We start from the raw sequence: 17,888 nt of genomic DNA on the forward strand, positions 1-17,888 counted from the left end.
TACATCTTCGTCATGCATCTGACAAAGTGGGTCTTTGCCCACGAAAGCTTATGCTTCAATACATCTGTTAGTCTATAAGGTGCTACAGGACTCCTTGTCGCTTTTATAAGTAATGGCTTTGTTACAAACAAATATAAATGCCCATGGGTCAGACTCCTCTTGGTGTAAGAGCACAGCGGGGAGCCTGTGCTCCCAGCGGAGAGCTATTGATGGGGAGGGGCAGTTCAATTAATAAGGCAGTCGTACAATTGAAATGTGCATGTGCAAATGAGATTTCCTTCTCCAACACCCTGCAGTTCAGGTACAAAGAGGCCTTCCTGAGGGAAAAAGGCCAACAGATCGGATTCCGTAACATAAATGATGATCCCAAAATGAGGCACTTCATCAGGGTGGGGAAACTCCAGAGTGACAACCAATACAGGAAGGGGTCTGCCCAAAACAGGACACAGTTCACGAGCCACATTAACCAGCCCAGATTCATCCATGCTAAGAAGAGCCAGCAGCTAGTCAGCAATGTTAACTACAAACAGCCCCTGCACCAGTACACTTGTGATCCTGAGCAGCTGAATCTGAAGCATGCAAAACAGGCTTACCAGCTCCAGAGTGATGTAAGTACCTTTGCTCTATAGCAGTGGTTCTCTGGCTGTGGGGCGGGGCCCCATTTCACTGGGATTGCCAGGGCTGGTTTAGATTTGCTCGGGACTCAGGGTTGAAGCCTCAGGCCCATGGCTTGGGTCTGAAGCTGAAACCTAAGGGATTCAGTACTGGGGGGTAGGGCTCAGATGACAGTCCCCCTGGCTGGGGCTGAAGCACTTGCCCTCTTCCTCTTCTAGAGTGATGGGGCTCAGGCTTTGGTCTCGCCTCCGCCCTAGGGCAGTGGGATTTGAGCAGGCTCAGGCTTCAGTCCCTCTCCTGGGGATGCTATTGGTAATTTTTGTTATGAGGAAGGCCTGTGCTGCAAAGAAGTTTGAAAACCCCTGCTCAATAGGCTGTAGCTACAACACTTATTCCCAGAGCTACTCTTAGTGAGCCTTGCAGACCACTCCCTGACTCCTATACTTGACTATGGGGGAAAAACACCCCACCCTGTATTGCAACAGAAAAAGGAGCCTCTCTTTTCTAAGAACAAATAGTTCTGGCTTGTGTCCCATCCAGCCTTTAATGCAGGTGGTCTAATTTAGAGCCTAACCCGATCATACCCAACGGCGTATATTTCCTTTTTCCAGGTCAAATACAAGTCTGACTTGAACTGGAGCAAAGGCATTGGCTGGACTCCCCCAGGCTCCTACAAAGTAGAAATGGCTAGAAGGGCGGCTGAGCTGGCGAATGCTCAGGGAAGGGCACCGCAGGGCACGTATGCCCAGTGTGAACCTGGAGCGGTAAGTGGAATAAACTGTCCTTCTCCCAGCCCTCTTGTACAGCACAGCTCCCTAGACAGGCTCTGAGCCGTCATGGCATTCAGTGCTCATGAAAGCTACCAGACTGAGTTACGGGTAGCTGCCGTCTCCCTGTTGTTTAACCACAGAAAAAGAATACTGGGGCAATGCCATGAAGTTGTCTCTCCAGGTAGATGCTGGGAAACTCCATAGGGTGGACAGAGTGTGGCTACCCTGTGGAACGCGCAAAGGGGTTTTCCCCGTGGATGGTCTTTGTTCCACAAGGATCTTGGGGCACTCACGGCGCGGGAAGGGCTCACCGAGGCAGTTACTGCAAGATAGGATCTGATTAGAGATCCGACTGGAGCTGGGTAGCTCCGCAGGAAGCAGGGGGAGAAAGTCCCTAACACATGGAATGGGAGGGTGGAGATTCTCCAGTGTGTCTTCTCTCTCTCCCCATTCTCTGATTTGGCCCCTAATCTGTTACATTCCCCACCTCTGCGTATGCTCCTCTGCTGTGACCCTAGTAGCATCCCAGATACTGTTAAATACCCAGTGCCAATAAAATGGCCACTTTCCATTTTCAGTTGTTTGCTGCTCTTAAAATTTATCTTTTGCAACAAGAAAATGGACCATCCCAAGAGAAATATAATTCAGGTTGGACCTCCCTGGTCCCGCACCCTTGGGGCCACTGGACCAGGGGAGGCCAGGCCTGGGGCTTTCCTGGGGCTCCCTTCTTGGCTAGCGGCCCAGCTAGTGAGCTACCCCCAGTGTGCTGGCAGGGCTCCAATCCAGGCCGTTGTCCCCACTTCCTGGCCCCAGCCACAAGCACTCCATGCCTCTGGCCACTGGCCCTGCTTCAGCTGACGGGCATGCTCCCTGCCCCCAGTAGCCAGCCCCGCTCCGGCTGCTCACCCAGGGGCTGGGCTCCCTGTTCCCAAGCCACAGGGCCTGCGGGTTCCCTTTCGTCAGACCAGCTGCGCTTCCAGCCTCTGGCAACCTCTGTGACTGGGGGTCTCTGGTCTAGCAACATCTATGGTGCTGTCAGACTACAGAGCGGTTCAACCTATACACACATTTGATAGTCTCCTATCTGCAAAGTGGCGAGAGGGAGTAATTCTCATGGTAATATTTGAATAAGACAGCTAGCACGGAATGTCTTTTGGAATCTCCCACACATAGAACTTGTCTGATCTTCACCGAGAAACCTACTGGTATCTCATCGCTCTCGGCTGCTTGCTCCTCATTTAGGGTGTAAATTAGAAATGGGGAGCCAATAGCAAACAGGGCAGAAGTCTAGCCTAAGTGCAGTAATAATCCTTATTTTTATGCCAGATGGATTTTTTAAAATTCATGTGAGACAGGATAATAAAATGCTCCGTTTATGTTGGCTTGTCCCCATAATTTAGTTGGTTTGGTTTTGCAGGAGCAGGCAGAGGCAGAAGGATCCCAGCAGGTCAACGTCAACCCTGATGCTTCAGAAATTCTGCAAGTCAAGCGGAGGAAAATGCAGCTGTTTAAGAAATGAACAGAAAGATGATGCAGCACAGCAGATTACATGAAAACATTTACGTTTTTCGGCTTGCTCCGTAGCTTTCCTGACAGAGGAGCACAGTAGATGGCATCTTAAGAACAATTTTGGTGTCTTTCAGTTTCTTTTAAAAAACAACCACCCTATATAACAACTCAAACCCAACATTTTAATATTGATCCTTATATTTTAGTGTGGATACTTTAAGGCAAGTGATTTATAATTGTATGTAATACAAAGAATGGTATTTATTTATGGCTGTCAATGAAATTAGTACTAGATGACTGGCAGGCTCAGCTTTGTACTAAAAATGAATAAGCCCCAATTTACAGAATGTAAAATCATTTGTATTGAATAAATCAGAAGGCATTTGTTTGCATACATGGTGTCTTTAGACATTTTAGGGATTGGGTCCTGGTTAACTAGCACCCTGAAAAGACACAAGATAAGACTTTAAATCCCTTGGCAGGTGAATTTTTTACTGTTTACCAGCAATCAAAATCTGGTTGACGCATGATGTCCAAAGCAGCTATTTTCTCTTTTTTCCTGTACAGCCACCGCCATCTTGGATATGTTGTCATGGACAGGAGAAGGCAGGGATTGACGGAAGCTAATTTAGCATTAACTAATTGGGTCATATTATTTAAGGGACTTCAGAGACGTTATCTCTGATTGACAGAAATCATAATTAGTACCAGAGTCTTCTGCTGAAAACAGCAGAAAAAAGTGGTTAGAAATTATTGCAATGGGAATAGCTTCTGATGGATTATATGGCTTTTTATAAAACATCCCAATGGCATGAGGTTCAAAACCAAAAATACCCAAAATGAAAGACACATCGCTACACTTTGTAGACTGAATCTTCATATAAACAAGTGGATACTCTTCCATTTTGGAATTAATATTAATTCCATATTTTCCTAACTTTCCTTAAAAAATGACAGAATAACTGAATAAAATATCCAATTCTATCTGTAAAATGAAATTCCAGTTTTATGCCTAACAATTCAGAGATTATAACCTAGGTTTAGTGAATAATCCAGCTATCATCAGATGAAAAATAGAAAAAACCCCAAAGTCATCAACATTGTAGAAATTATTTTTGAAATAATTTAGATTTACATTGTAGAACTATTTTACAACTTTCTGTGGACAGCCTGAGATACACAAATTGGGCCTTGACCCTACAAACACATGTACATCAGTAACTTTATGCATGTGCATAGTATCACCTATGTCAAAGGGACTACTTAGAAGTGTAAATCTTCTCATATGCGTAAGTGTTTTGCAAGACAAGAAGCTCGGCAGGCAAGAAGAAAATGGCTGTCACGTTGAAAAGTCCTAAAGAGAATCTACGGGAATTTCAGTTTTCAGCTAAATGTTACATACATAATTTGTTACTGTTTACCAGCAATCAAAATCTGTGGTTGACGCATGAGGTCCAAAGCAGCAACTTTTGCTATTTTCTCTTTTTTCCTGTATAGCCACCGCCATCTTGGATATATTGTCATGGACAGGAGAAGCAGGGATTAAAAAAATTAAATTTCTCAGATTTACCGTTTGACTTTCCAAAGGCATCTCTTACTCATATGAACGGGACTCCTGCTGAATCTTTGATTTAATCCAGTTGAGGAATCTTGTCACTTGGGTATAAACTCCTGGTTTATCCTTTAGCCCACACTGTTCACCCCAGCTCACTATTCCATAGACGTGGTAGGAACCATTTTGTACACAGGTCAGAGGACCTCCAGAATCTCCCTGATAAAACAAAGAAGCACATCATTTTTTGCATTCTAAAATAAAGCAAAGTGTTAAGCACAAAGACTGAGGTTTTGAGTGTTTTTGAATACAGATTTGCTAAGGAGGTGTTTTTCAGATCCCAATTCAAGTTTAGGATACTGGTCTGAATTTCAGAAAAATTAAAGTGAAAACTCAAACTGTTGTTTAGTTTTGGCTCAGAGTCACAGAAATCCCATAAGTTCACATGAAATTTTCATGGTCACCAATGTTAAGTAATTGGGCATTGTGGTCATGAACTTGATTCATAACTATATGGGCAGATTCAGAATGCGTATCAACACATCTGTAAAACCAAGTTGGTCCATCTTCAGTTATGTTATTTTCATTTAAAAGGTTGATGGGAAAACCGCAAAGGGATACTGGGGAAAATTTTGCTGTGTTACAGTTGTGCAAATCCTGACTTCTACCAGGAATGTAGGAGCTTTTGAGAAAGATCAAGTTGGGGGTGGTTGGGTGCTCATGACAAAGATGAATCTGGTAGATTTGGGAAGAGAGAGAGGGTATATGCATTAAAAAGAGTTCCGGGGAAGCCTCTGAATTTTTGAACTTTTCCAATGGAACCTCTAAACCTTCCCTGTCATTGGTGGTGACGACATTAGTTCTAGGAATATATTTCTCAAATCACACTGAAGAAAAAACAAGGTTGTTGTAATGTGTTAGGACAAACAGATACATGTATAGTACCCTGCCATGAGGAGACAGTTCTAGTGTTCTATGATTCTATACCCTGCCAAAGCCATTACTCTACACAGACTGACACTTTATGCAATTTTCTTTAAAGAATGAAATTAATGTTGAAATACAGAAAAAGCAACCAACCTGACAACTATCAACTCCTGGAGTCTGAAGATTTCCTGCACAAAACATGGTTTCATCCAGTCTGCTATCATATGCACTCCGTGCGTTGCACCGTGTCTTGGAGATCAGTTTCACTCTGGCATCTAACAGCTGACGAGATCCTTCTCCTACAGGAAAAAGGAAAACACGGAAAATCACCTTCCTCTTTCTCACTTCATCTTATGTTTTTAATCTATGAGTTTGTTTGTTATTTGTCTGTGGGCAGGGTAGGAGGGGGAAGTCTAGCTGATATCATATAAATATAGTTAGAGCCTGTGTCTGGGAAATTCACTCAGAACACTGAAGTCATTGGGGCTATGTTTACACTGCACAGTTATTTCAGAATAAGCAATTCCGGAATAGTTATTCCGAGATAGCGTATTTCTAAATAGCACATCTACACTGCAGGGAAGCCTCACAATTAGTCCGAGACAGGCTTCTCTAATGTAGACGTGCTATTTCGATTTAAAGCCCTAGGAAGAATAACTTAGAATGCCCTGGTGAGAGGCTATTTTGAAATAGCAGAAGTAGAGCGTCTACACACCCCTTATTTCAAAATACAGCTGGTCCCTGAGTTACGAACGAGTTACAGACCAAACACTTGGCCGTAACTCGAAGTGTTCGTAACTCGGATCCCATTGAGTAACATGGCGACCACTGTTTGTAAGCACGGATTGCGTTCGTAACTCGGGGACCGCATTTACGACCGCTTTGGTCGAAGTGCGGATGGTCGTAAGTTGGAGACCGGCTGTAGCTGTTTCAGAATAGGCATTATTCCTAGAATGAGGTTTACAGAAGTCGGAAAAGGCCATTTTGAGGAAAAGTTGTTATTTTGAAATTATTTTGAAATAACGGAATTGCTGTGTAGACGCTCACATAGTTATTTTGGAATAACAGCCGTTACTCCGAAATAACTTTGCTGTGTAAACACACCCTGGGAGATTTTGCCAGACTAGAAGAAGAGGAGGGTCTTTTAATCATAGTGCCTACACATTTGCTAGTGGCAGCTTGAGTTTAAAAGATGCTGATCACTAGCAGGTTCCATTGACTTCACCCTACATTTTTCAACACATAAAATAATGAAACAGATAAACAAGGTAAATATAATATTTTAAAAAAGATAATTAATTACAGGGAATCTAAAAACATAACATATCATCTAAAGGTGATAGTCACAGTTTCAAAGCACTTTATCTGTAGCTACTGAAGGGTACTTTAAGTTTGTGTTATACCAGAGTGACAGGAAACATTTCACAGTCTCAGTGATTTTCTGAAATGCTAATAATATCTTTGCTCAGAGAGAGAGAGAGCCCGTCTGAACACTTATAAGGTAACTGATTTTCTAAATAAAGAATTGTAAAAGAATTAAAAGATCTGCTCAATTTAGAATTTTTAAAAGATATCCATTAATTCTATTGCTGCATTCTGAACAAATGGGCAGGTAGCATTTGGACCTACCACTTGCAAAGTACTAAGATACCCAAAGCATCCAGAATGACACATTGTCTTTCTGCTTTACAGCAACATGCCAATTGGGACATGAGAAAATGCATTTTTCAGAAAATAGCCATTATCTTTAAAAGAAAGAATAAAGAATAATTCCCACTCAGAGTTACTGTCTGCGATAAAGTTTTGGGTAGAGTTGCTTGAACACAAAATGATTTGGATGTTTGCTTTGTATAAGCATCAGACACAGCCAGATGCCGCCTATGGAATGCTTAACAGGCAAGGGGAAACTTGTAAGAGTTCCAGTTCCTGACCCTCTCTGGAAATTCTGTAAGTAAAACATAACATCTTTCATGGTGTCTTATTTTTCTACTTTAGGCTTTGAATGAAGCCAAGAAGCAGAGTGTCATGTGGTAAAGAAAATGGTTAATGGAATTTTTTCTGATCTTCCAGGAAGTCTTGGATACTGGATGAAGGTTCGAGTCAATATTTATTTTACCTGGCCAAGTTAACACATGCATAGTTTTTGGTTACTTTTGTGTGTGTGTGCTTAATCTGAATTTTAGATACTGGGTTCTAGATACTGATCCAGTGAATTGCAAAGCAACTGAGTGGAGAGAGTTATTCTAGGCTTACACTGATATAACTGAGATCAGCCAATCAGCAAATACCTTACCTGTTTCAGTAACTCCCCATCCTGAGATGTAGCATTCAGTCCCATCAGGAAATGGAGCCTGGGGCAAACACACTGCTTTTACATACCTCGTTTCCAGAGCACAATGGCCATCAACTGGCTTCAGTTTAACCAAAGCTGAACACAGGGAAAACAAGAATACTTTGATTCATTTTAACCTTCTTTCATCTTTATCAGTCTACAGTGTGCACTGTACAAATGCCTGAAATCTATTTGTACCTGCTACTGGATCCTGCCCTCTTATGCTCTGTACCTACTTGTTTATGCAACTATCCTGAAGAGCTAGAGGATCTAAACTGTACATAGTCACATACTGGCTTACACTTTTCAAGAATTTTTTCTTGCACTATTGAAGTCAGCAGGAGTTTTGCCATTGATTTCCAGGAGAGCAGGATCAACCCCACAGAAACTGTCCCTCGATTTTAATCAGTGAAAAGGTCTATTCCACGATGCCTTGTCACAGAGTGTGCCAGGCACTGTTGCAGAACGGTGGGAGCTTACCGATATCATTGAATGGAATGTCATTCTTTGTTTTGTAGTTTCCATGCCGAATTATCTTCTCCACATCAAATTTTTGTTCATGGTATTCTGTCCTCTCCAGGTCTTGCTTTCCAAGGGACACTTGCAGGTTGTCTGCTTGTGATCTAAGAAAAAGAAAATAAAGCAAATCATGTGCTGGACTTTTCAGCTTTGGTGCTCTGAATGCAGGCAGTTGGTGGGATGACCAAGTCAGCAATGCTGGAATGCTCTCTTGCATTTTGTAATTTACCACTCTCCGAACCGCCCCTACCAAGAGATTTTCTATATACCTGCCTGGCATAAGCGCCTCAGAAAATGTAATCTAGTACTCCGGGCAGAGGCTAATTGGTGTTGAGCAGCAGGAGGTAAAATCACAGAATAGCTGTTTTTGAGCTCTTGTTGCTTTCTTCCTTATGCCATGGTGTGTGGTGTCACATGTTATGTGGCCGACCCCAACCCCAAGTCTTCAGAGGACTTTCTTTTCAACCACCACAAAGCTTTGCTATGTCTCCTCTTTTTTTTTCTCTAGACATGTTGAAAATCCTCAGAGAGAGGACCCTTCAGATACTGACAACATTTTCCTAAGGAGTTAATTGAAGGCTTGAATCAGTCCTTCAGCAAGGTGTGATAAAAACTCCATCCTGTCAGCCAGCTGCTTTATCTATACTACTTTAGAGTAAAAGGAGGGAGGAGAGAATTTAATAGGAAACACCTTCTGGGGGAGCCCAGAACATGTACTTATAATATCCTTTTAACTTCCTGTACCTAGCTACTCTCTAGTATGTGATCTTAATAAAAATAGCAACAATGACAGCTAAATTAAGCGGAAACTGAATCCTCCAACTTTAATCCAATTTGAGAAGAGTTGATTAAGGTATTTAATGAGCTTCTGGGAGACTCATACCGTGGGAAGTATGTGGCTGGGTGATTTAATAGGCATTTTTAATCTACATTTTCTGTGATTTTATACCTAACTGCTAAGAACATTCCTTTAACGTCTCATTCTTCATTCCCTGGAAGCGCCCATTATGAATTCTGAGTCACTTCTGAGATTTTGCTGGCCAGAATTTTAACTGACAAAGGGGTGTTGCTCCGTTGAAATTAGGGCTGATTTACATCAGTGCGGGATCTAACGCCATTTGTCTCAGTGAGTGCGAGCGAGAACATTTAAACTGAAATGCTTTGTTTGCAATTTTTCCATTTAAAAAAACGATCAGAAAATTTTGTCGACATTGACTTTTTGCAGCCCCCTCCCTCCAAAAAACCCACCTGGTAGTTCGGTTCAAAGGGATCCATTTCACTCAATTAACTACTATGTGATGTTCCATTCAATGCACTTACTGAATGCAATGTCCAGCAGTGAGGACCCAGCAGGGTTCAATGAGAGCTCCTCCACAGAAATGTCCCTTTGGCATGGAGGTTCTCAATGGAACCTTGCTTTGCAGAGATGCCATCCAGGGATGCTTGCCAGATGTGGTCTTAGCCCCACCATAAATCCTTGCGAGCGGTCTCTCAGCCTCTGGCTGTCCACACGTATTGAATGTCTTACCCGCTATAGGAAGAACAGCTGGGCTGACTGTAGTTTCTGGAGGCTTTTCTGCAGGGGAGACATCAATCAGACTGAACATGCTACAGGCACAGACTGAACTTGCTATATTGATTATGAATCTCAGGCATGGCCAAGGCAATGCATGTTGGGAATGTCTAGCTCACTCATGGAAGTGGCAGCGTTATGACGCACTAAAGGAGAGACCTGAGTCTGAGAGCAACACTGCGAATCCTGTTCTGTAGCAGCTTCTCAGAGGATCACCCCATCACTGTTCAGCTGTGAGGATGGATTGTCAGAGCTTCATGGATGCTTAGGGGCAAGTTATTTGTCCATACTGGCTTCACGGTGGCTACAGTGAGTGGGACAAGCATTCTTCATCTGAACAGAAGGATTTCATAAAGACTAGATAAAACCCAGCACCCGAGTTCAGACAAGACCTAGCCATGGCTCTGAGAGAACAGCAGCAGCAGCGTAAAATCTAATGGAATATGGGTTGAATTGCTTCGTGCTCAGCTGACCTTTCCTGACCAACAAGGTCTGGCTAGCACTTTGGAACTCTCAAAGGACTGGGCGTTTCCATTTCCAGTGCCAGCCAAAACGAGGCAATGGAGACAGACTCGCAAAAAGGAAACAAACAAAGTCTTAAACCTGAAGGTTCATGTCAGTTCTGATGTTATCCCTCTTGTACTATATTCATTGGTTCATTCTTCCCTCGTTCTTAGTTTCCCATAGGAATCTATGCATGTACAGTATTGAAAATTCCTAGTGTCCCAATACAATTTGAATTATTTTAATAATCTCTGTTTCACAATTGATAACCTCCAGTTGGGATTCCCAAAGTTCTTAGAAGCCCAACTCCCATTAAAGTCAATGGATCTAGATGCCTAAATACCTTTGGTCACATCTATACTTACTGCACCACAGATCAATCTTCTGGCATTTGATTCAGTGGGTCTAGTAAGGACCCACTAAATTGAATGCTGAGAGCATCCCGTCAGCTCTGGTACTCCTTGATTTGCGAGGAGTAAGGGAAGTTGACGGGAGCACTTGTTTGGCTTAAGGTACATCGACTCCAGGTATGTTATTTATGTACAAGTTGTGTACCTTAAGCCACCCTTCTGGGTCTAGTACAGTCCCAGCTTTTGTGAATCTCACTCTCAGGCTAGGTTTATACTAGACGTGGAAGGTCGGCTTAAGCTTGGCACCGTCTCCACAGTGGAAAGTCAATGGGGGCAAATGCTCCCGTTGTCTTCCCTTACTCCTCAAAAATTGAGGAGTACTGGAGCCTACCAGGGGTGCCCTCAGCATTTGATTTAGCAGGTTCTTATTAGACCCGCTAAATCAAATGCCAGAAGATAGATCTCTGGCACAGTAAGTATAAACATGGTCTCAGTGCCTACAGTCAGCCTTTCAGGTCCTGTTATTCATTTTCCCTCCTTGTGATATAGGACAATATTCTCAACTGAATGATGTTTAATACTGTTGCGGCCTGTGGTATTAAAAATGCAACTGATGATGTGTTATTGCGCATTTGTCTATAGCTGTTTTAGGACGAGGGGATATCCCTTTCATGACTATTGTTATAAGGGCTAATGATGACAATGTAGTATTCAGGCCTGTACATTTTCCTGAGATGGAATGTTGTGTCTTGTTTACCCATTTGACTTTCAATATTTTTATATTTCCACTGATATGTGTGAACAAAGACATCAAGTGTTCCATCTGCCCTCAAACAGACGGGGGTGACAAGTACTATGAGATAAGAGTTAAAGTGTTTCTGGGTAGAGTGAGATTTTAATACACGAGCGCACACTTGAAGGATAGTCCTGCCTCAACTCCTCTCCAATAGGGATGGGAGAGGAAAGATATAAGAAACAGTAAAAGCCAAAGAAATGCCTGTCCCTGACCAAACCACAACCTCACTTCTTATCCGTCCCATAGGATACCACAGTGAGATACTGGAGCCCCCTGGACTCAAGACCTCCAAAATGGAACATGGCTATAAATTGTAAGGGATTGGATAAAGGGCATGCAGCCTACAGATATGCCAGCTTGATTTACCCCACAGACATCTCTGTGGACTTCCTGTCTTCTGCTTTCTGTCTGTGGGACAAGAGTCAGGAGAAGGGCAAAAAGAATACTCTTAACACCCCTGAGCCTTACTGACCAGGGTCAGGGTTATTCTCCACGCTACCTGTTGCTGAACAGGGTGAAACATCACAGGACTCCCATTCCAGCTTGTTATTTTTGAGGATGAAGCACCAGGGTTTCACATCCCCGTCTGGATTCCTGCAAGGAACAGATTCCAACATCCACTGATCAGAGTGGGAAGCTGTCTCCAGGAAGACAGGTTAACAGTTGGACCGAAGGACGCATCAAAGTCAAAAGATGGGCTCTTTCACTATCTGAAATTGGTCCAATAAAAGATATTCTCTCCCGCACCTTGTCATTCTCATGTCAAAGGCAGGTTGCTTAGAGCAGGTTCAGATAGCTTTCCCTCACCCGGAGATTTTCTTGTACTTCTCTATTGATCCATCTGAACTGCTTATACTGCAAATACTAACGGTTCTGTACATTATTTTTTGTGAGAGGAGACCTCTACATATGTAGCTTCAGTAGATTACCTGCAGAAATTATGTTCACCAATGCCATAGTACCCAGCATTCTCCATAAATGCATTATAACTCTCATCCAAGAGATGGTGAGAATTCCAATGAAGGCACGTCTTCCCAGAACTTGTTTGACTCACTTTCCCTCTGTACTCGTGGCCATCCTGTTCATAACAGTCTTCAGGTCCTAGAAGAAGACAATGTGGTTATGGAACAGCCCTATTTGAGGTGTGTTTCCTGCACATCCTGCAAAGGATGACATGAGTTAGTTTCATGCCTGTTGCAAGATCTTGATGCACAGTGCCCTTACATGCAGTGAGACACAGGACCAAATGCAGTCTTGAATGAGGAAGGTGGGAATAACCGAACCTTAATCTGTGTTCTCAACTGCATTGAGAACACAAGTTACAATGGAACAAAACGTTTCAGGACCCTGAATTCCAACCTAGCTATAAGGAAAGGAGTGTGACTACAAACTCCTGAAACCTGGTTGCAACTCCTGTGCCGAGATCTTGTGCTCTAAACTAGTATTTCTCAACCTTTTTTTATAAAGTACCCAGGGGTGGCCCGTGGCTATAGGCCGACTTGGCCGTCGCCTAGGGCGCTGCCTTCAACGGCGCCTGATGATGACGAAACGGGGCTCCTGGGGCGCCCAACAATGACGTCACCCCATTGACAGCCGTGCAGGCGGGGGCACCGATCACGCGTTCCGCCTGGGGCGCCAGCTGCCGCAGCCCGCTTTGAGCCGCTTCTGAAAGTACCCCTTTAAAAAAATTATAAGTATCCCCCATACCTACAATTTTCAGACACACAAAAAAATTTTCTAACGTCATGACACATTTGTTTAAACAACTTCATCGTAGCTGGGCAGGCGATGACATTTTTTGGGTGTACAAAGTACAAAAATAATAAAGCGCTGTAAAATCTAAAACAAAAATTCCATTTTCTCCAAATTTCAGTTGTGTTGACGTACCCACAGATGTCTCTCAAGTACCCTTGACTGTACTTCTACCACTGGTTGAGAAACACGCTCTAAACAGCTCTGCAATGTAGCATTGTAGAGCCTCCCCACAGGGAAAGATAAAAGCTCTGGGAAACCTTACAAACAACCAGCTGTGCCTGTCTGGCCACATGGGGAGTTAATGTTACTCACGTGATTCCTTGGGGGGACACAGAGAACCTAGGTTTGTTAAAGAAGAATTTGACTGGGGGAACCCCACAAAGGAACATCATGGTGTCACTGGCCAGCATTGTCCTCTGAGACATTTCTGAGGCCAGGATTACCCTAGTTATGTGCATGGGCCTCCCGTACTAGTGAATCAGATTGCAGACTTGAACATATGCAGCCAAATGATTACCTTCTCCCTGTCCTTGAGGGAAAAACCCCAACCAAATCCCGACATACCTATTTCACAGAATCTCCCTTGAAAGGGTTCAGCGCACTGGCAGGAGAATTTTGATCTGATTCTTTGCTGCAGACAGACGCCTTCGTTTTTACAGGGGTTTGGTTTGCAAACTGAAGAGACTGTCAACATTTAAAGCACAAAACAGGTCTGTTATTTTGCTAGAAGCTGGCCCGTGGTAAAGTGTTGAGAGGAGTTCAGTGCCTTCTTCATCTATTAGCTCAAGCTTTCAGTGAAGATTTTTATAAGCACCACCATGATTCGAACCCAGCCTGCTTCAGTTTCAGCTAAGGGACTGCCGCCCCTAGTCAGGAAAGCAGCAGACTCATCCTTGGTGAGTCAGGCAAGCAGGATGGGTTGCCAGAGACCTTCACAAATAGGGTTGCCAGAGACCTTCACAAAAAATCCCGAACATGGCGGGGGAAAAAATTTGGTTGAGCAAAACAAACAAACAAGAAAACGGGAGACCAAACTTGTTAAGCAAAAAAAAAAAAAAAAAAAAAAAAAAAAGCTACTCCTTCAAATTCCCACGTTCCCTCCCCACCACACGCTCTATTTTCTGGGGTTTTTTTTTACCGGACAGAAGATGCAATTACCAGACTGGCTGGGTGAAAACTGGACACCTGGCAACCCTAAACACAAACTAGTCAAGGGAAAACATGGGCTTTCCTCAGCACTGTTCTGACAGTTTGAGTCTACTACCTAGCTCGGGTGAGCAGGTAGTGCAGGCTTCATGCCCACTTATTGATCATACAAACCAGTAATGCTTTTTTCTAACACTATTCTCACCTTTGTAGCAGTGTGGTGGCTTGTAGGGATGTCTACAAGTGCACTGCGAATAAGGTGGAGTTAGCATTATAAGGCAGTCTCCTTTACTACAGCTGTTTTTTTGGCATGTGTTTTTCACTGTGGTGGAGGCAGATAAGACAGAAAAGCAAGAAAAGATGAATTGCTCACATTTTATACGTGCATTCGCTGATCAGGTGCTGAGATACCAGGGCTAGAAATTCTTTCACTTAAATCTCTATTGCCGTGGTTAGCTATAGTTTAAGGTGCTCTGGCCTGTTAAACATATAGGCTACGTCTAGACTGGCATGATTTTCCGCAAATGCTTTTAACAGAAAAGTTTTTCTGTTAGAAGCATTTGCAGAAAAGAGCGTTTAGATTGGCATGGATGCTTTTCCACAAAAGCACTTTTTGCGGAAAAGCGTCTGTGCCAATTTAGACGCAGTTTTGTGCAAGAAAGCCCCGATCGCCATTTTCATGATTGGGGCTTTTTTGCGCAAAACAATACCGCGTTGTCTACACTGGCCCTCTTGCGCAAAAGCATTTGCGCAAGAGGGCTTTTGCCCGAATGGGAGCAGCATAGCATTTCTGCAAGAACACTGACAATCTTACATAAGATCGTCAGTGTTCTTGCGGAAATTCAAGCAGCCAGTGTAGACAGCTGGCAAGTTTTTCCTGGAAAAACTTGACAGTCTAGATGCAGCCCTAGAGTCAACATTAGAGTTAGCTGGAAAAGGGATTTTCCTTTCAGTGAAAATTTCAAGACTATGATTTTGTTTCCACTTCTGACTCAGAACAACAGTAGAAATATCAATCCTCACATGTTTCAATCCTGAAGAAAAGGGTACAACAATCCATTTCAGAAGAACCAAAATGGAACTTTGCAGCTTCCCAGCTGTCTGCCTGAGCTACCAAACCATCCCAGGGCCCTAGAAACTGAGACTGCTCAGCAGCTTGCCAGGTGGGAAGCCATGAAGCCCTAACAAGAAGCCAGGAGGGTGGGTGAGCTAGCCAGAAGCCAGCATCTGTCTACCTACGTGCCTGGTTTCTATTGAAACTTTTGATGGAATCAACACTTCCCTCAGAACATTTTGCTGGCTAGCTCTAGTCAAATCACAACACCCCTTGACCAGTTCCCAAACCGATACTTTCTGAGAAGTCAAAGGCAATATATTTTTTAGAGCTTTTTACTTGTTTTTTTCTCTCTCCCTATACAAGTCATGAAATTATGAAAGCAGCACGTACCTTTCTCACACCTCGTCCCAGCATACGGCATTGGGCAGAGACAGGTGTAGCTATTTCTGTTTCTTTTGCACTCACCATTGTTCTTGCAAGGCTTGGATGAGCATGGATCTAGCAGGAGAGCATGGAGACTTTTTATTTACACCCCAGAGAGCTAACTTCTTGCCAGGCTCTTAGCTTAACGTTGCCAGGCAAGTCTCAACATTTTTACATGTTTCGACAGGCTGCCGATGCAGGAAGAAAAAAGGGGGCAACTGCCCCAAGGCCTGGCAGTTCAGAGGGGATAAGGTCTTCCAGTTTCGACTGCTACTACTGCCCTTTAAATTGCCCCTGGAATCCCACTCAGTACCTGGATGATACTGGCGGGGGGAGTGGTTTGGGTGGTGCTGAGGGCTGGCTTCTCTCACTCTGCCTCTTCTACTGGAGGCCCCCAGTTGGCTAGGGAGTCCAGCAAATCAGCTGGCTTGCCTGTGTTTAGATAACAATTTCTAGATCATGTGTGTCTGAGATTAACGTGGTTTCAGATGGAACCTCAGATCAGATCACCCCATGACATGACCCAGATCTAAAGCCGACGGGTTTCTCCTCCCAGAGCAATCTGATGTGAAGGGCAATCTGATGTGAAGCAGGCCTAACAACAATTAGCCAACCAGCACTGATGAACCAGCATCTGCACTGTTTACTCAGGCAAAACTTCCCCTGCACTCAATACAGGAACCATTAGGAACCAGAGATGACCCCAAGCTAGGGAACTGGGTTCAGATGTGGAGGAGTTCACTACGGAGTGGAAGGGTTTGGCCCCATCTCTCAGACAACCAATATAATAGTTGAGTCCCCTGCAGATATAAATATATCTCGGTATTATTTACTGTTTGCACAGAGGTAGTGCTCAGAGGGACCCTACTGAGGTAGACCCTGTATAAACTTTTTCTCACCTAAATTACTGTGCAAATTTGGGAGCAAATCTGGGAGCTGTTTAGCTTTCTGTTGTAAACCTCAGTGCTTGCTTTGAACCTGACTGGCTATAGGTCCCCAGGAGCTCTCCACCGGAGGAGGACCACCGGAATACAGTTTGCTGATGCCATGTTGTCTGCCCACCTCCTGGGCAAGCCAACAGCACCCGGCAGAAAGCTGGCAAACCCAGCTCTGCCCCACGTACTTTTCCCCTGGGTCAGGAGAATTCCCGTCTGCATCTTTAAGCCAGCTTCCCATTCCCTTTCTGCTCAGGAAATGGTGCCAAGCATCTGGCCCAAGGAACTGTCTCGCTATATGAAGTTGGGCGAAATTGAAAATAACGTGCGACTAAGAAAAATCATCTGCTCTTCGTTCGGTGACAGAACGTACATCCCATGAAAGCAGCAATTACATCTCACCGTGTCTATAGACAAATAAGCTGGAGGGGGGAGGGGGTTTTGTAGTAGCAAGCAGAATGTTCTGCCTGATCAGAATCCGTTGTGCAAAACCCAGAGATAAAACGAGGGTGCCTTACAAGAGAAGTACAAAGGAGAACACTGCAGACAAGCCCTCCTCACTAATTCCTTTGATGCAGGCAGTTTGAGAGGATGCTGACAGATAAAGTGAGATGGGGAGTGGGACAATGAGATTTGCCACACTTACAACTGGAATGCTGCTTTGGAGTTTTCTAGCCCTGACACCCTCCCCGCACACTTTACAAACGCTGAGTGGCTAAGACTTATTTTTGATACCGTTGTAGTCAAAGTATTCGTAGAACCAGTTGGGATACTCCCTGACTGTGGTGGCAGTGTTCTCTTCAGGCGGGACGTCCTCCTCACCGTATTCATAGTAATCAGTCCTGTCTACAGGAACATAGAAGGAAAGAGGAGAAAATAACATTAAAGGAAAGACAGCATCATAAACTATCCAGTCTTCAGGGTAGTTGCCACTCTCCTGCCCACTGTAGCCACTGGGGATATGTCACAACAGCTGTGGGCATCACATAGAGACATTCCTGATCCTATACAAGTACAAATGTTCTTTGTTAGCCTTGTAAGGCCCATAACACATAACCGAGCTATCGAATAGACAAAAGCACGTGCCCACACACGCTAACATGTTCATCACAACATTCTGGCTAC

At 43.9% G+C, this 17,888-nt stretch overlaps 2 protein-coding genes across 4 annotated transcripts in view; one reads left to right on the forward strand and one right to left on the reverse strand.

The window, feature by feature from the left end:
* NRAP (nebulin related anchoring protein) overlaps window positions 1–4,530 on the forward strand; it is a 74,363-nt gene extending 69,833 nt beyond the window's left edge. For 2 of the 3 annotated variants that reach the window (XM_006134973.3, XM_006134975.3), the window contains 3 exons: window positions 297–608; window positions 1,227–1,379; window positions 2,803–3,286. In XM_006134973.3, the coding sequence (XP_006135035.3) occupies window positions 297–608; window positions 1,227–1,379; window positions 2,803–2,904 (567 nt within the window). In that variant the 3' untranslated portion in view covers window positions 2,905–3,286. Of the gene's footprint in view, window positions 1–296; window positions 609–1,226; window positions 1,380–2,802; window positions 3,287–4,391 lie in introns of those variants that run through there. The other variant, XR_012905715.2, reaches the window with a different exon arrangement.
* HABP2 (hyaluronan binding protein 2) overlaps window positions 1–17,888 on the reverse strand; it is a 53,748-nt gene that overhangs the window by 2,177 nt on the left and 33,683 nt on the right. Inside the window, exons 3-13 of the mRNA XM_075935450.2 lie at window positions 17,499–17,609; window positions 15,796–15,903; window positions 14,554–14,670; window positions 13,767–13,886; window positions 12,377–12,548; window positions 11,947–12,041; window positions 9,545–9,800; window positions 8,186–8,328; window positions 7,667–7,801; window positions 5,527–5,672; window positions 4,465–4,665 (exon numbers count right to left, since the gene is read on the reverse strand). Coding sequence (XP_075791565.2) covers window positions 4,489–4,665; window positions 5,527–5,672; window positions 7,667–7,801; window positions 8,186–8,328; window positions 9,545–9,800; window positions 11,947–12,041; window positions 12,377–12,548; window positions 13,767–13,886; window positions 14,554–14,670; window positions 15,796–15,903; window positions 17,499–17,609 — 1,580 coding nt within the window. The 3' untranslated portion in view covers window positions 4,465–4,488. The remainder of the gene's footprint in view (window positions 1–4,464; window positions 4,666–5,526; window positions 5,673–7,666; window positions 7,802–8,185; window positions 8,329–9,544; window positions 9,801–11,946; window positions 12,042–12,376; window positions 12,549–13,766; window positions 13,887–14,553; window positions 14,671–15,795; window positions 15,904–17,498; window positions 17,610–17,888) is intronic.

This window comes from Pelodiscus sinensis, chromosome 8, assembly GCF_052426305.1.
Source record: "Pelodiscus sinensis isolate ZL-2025 chromosome 8, ASM5242630v1, whole genome shotgun sequence".
NCBI classification, from domain to species: Eukaryota; Metazoa; Chordata; order Testudines; family Trionychidae; genus Pelodiscus; species Pelodiscus sinensis.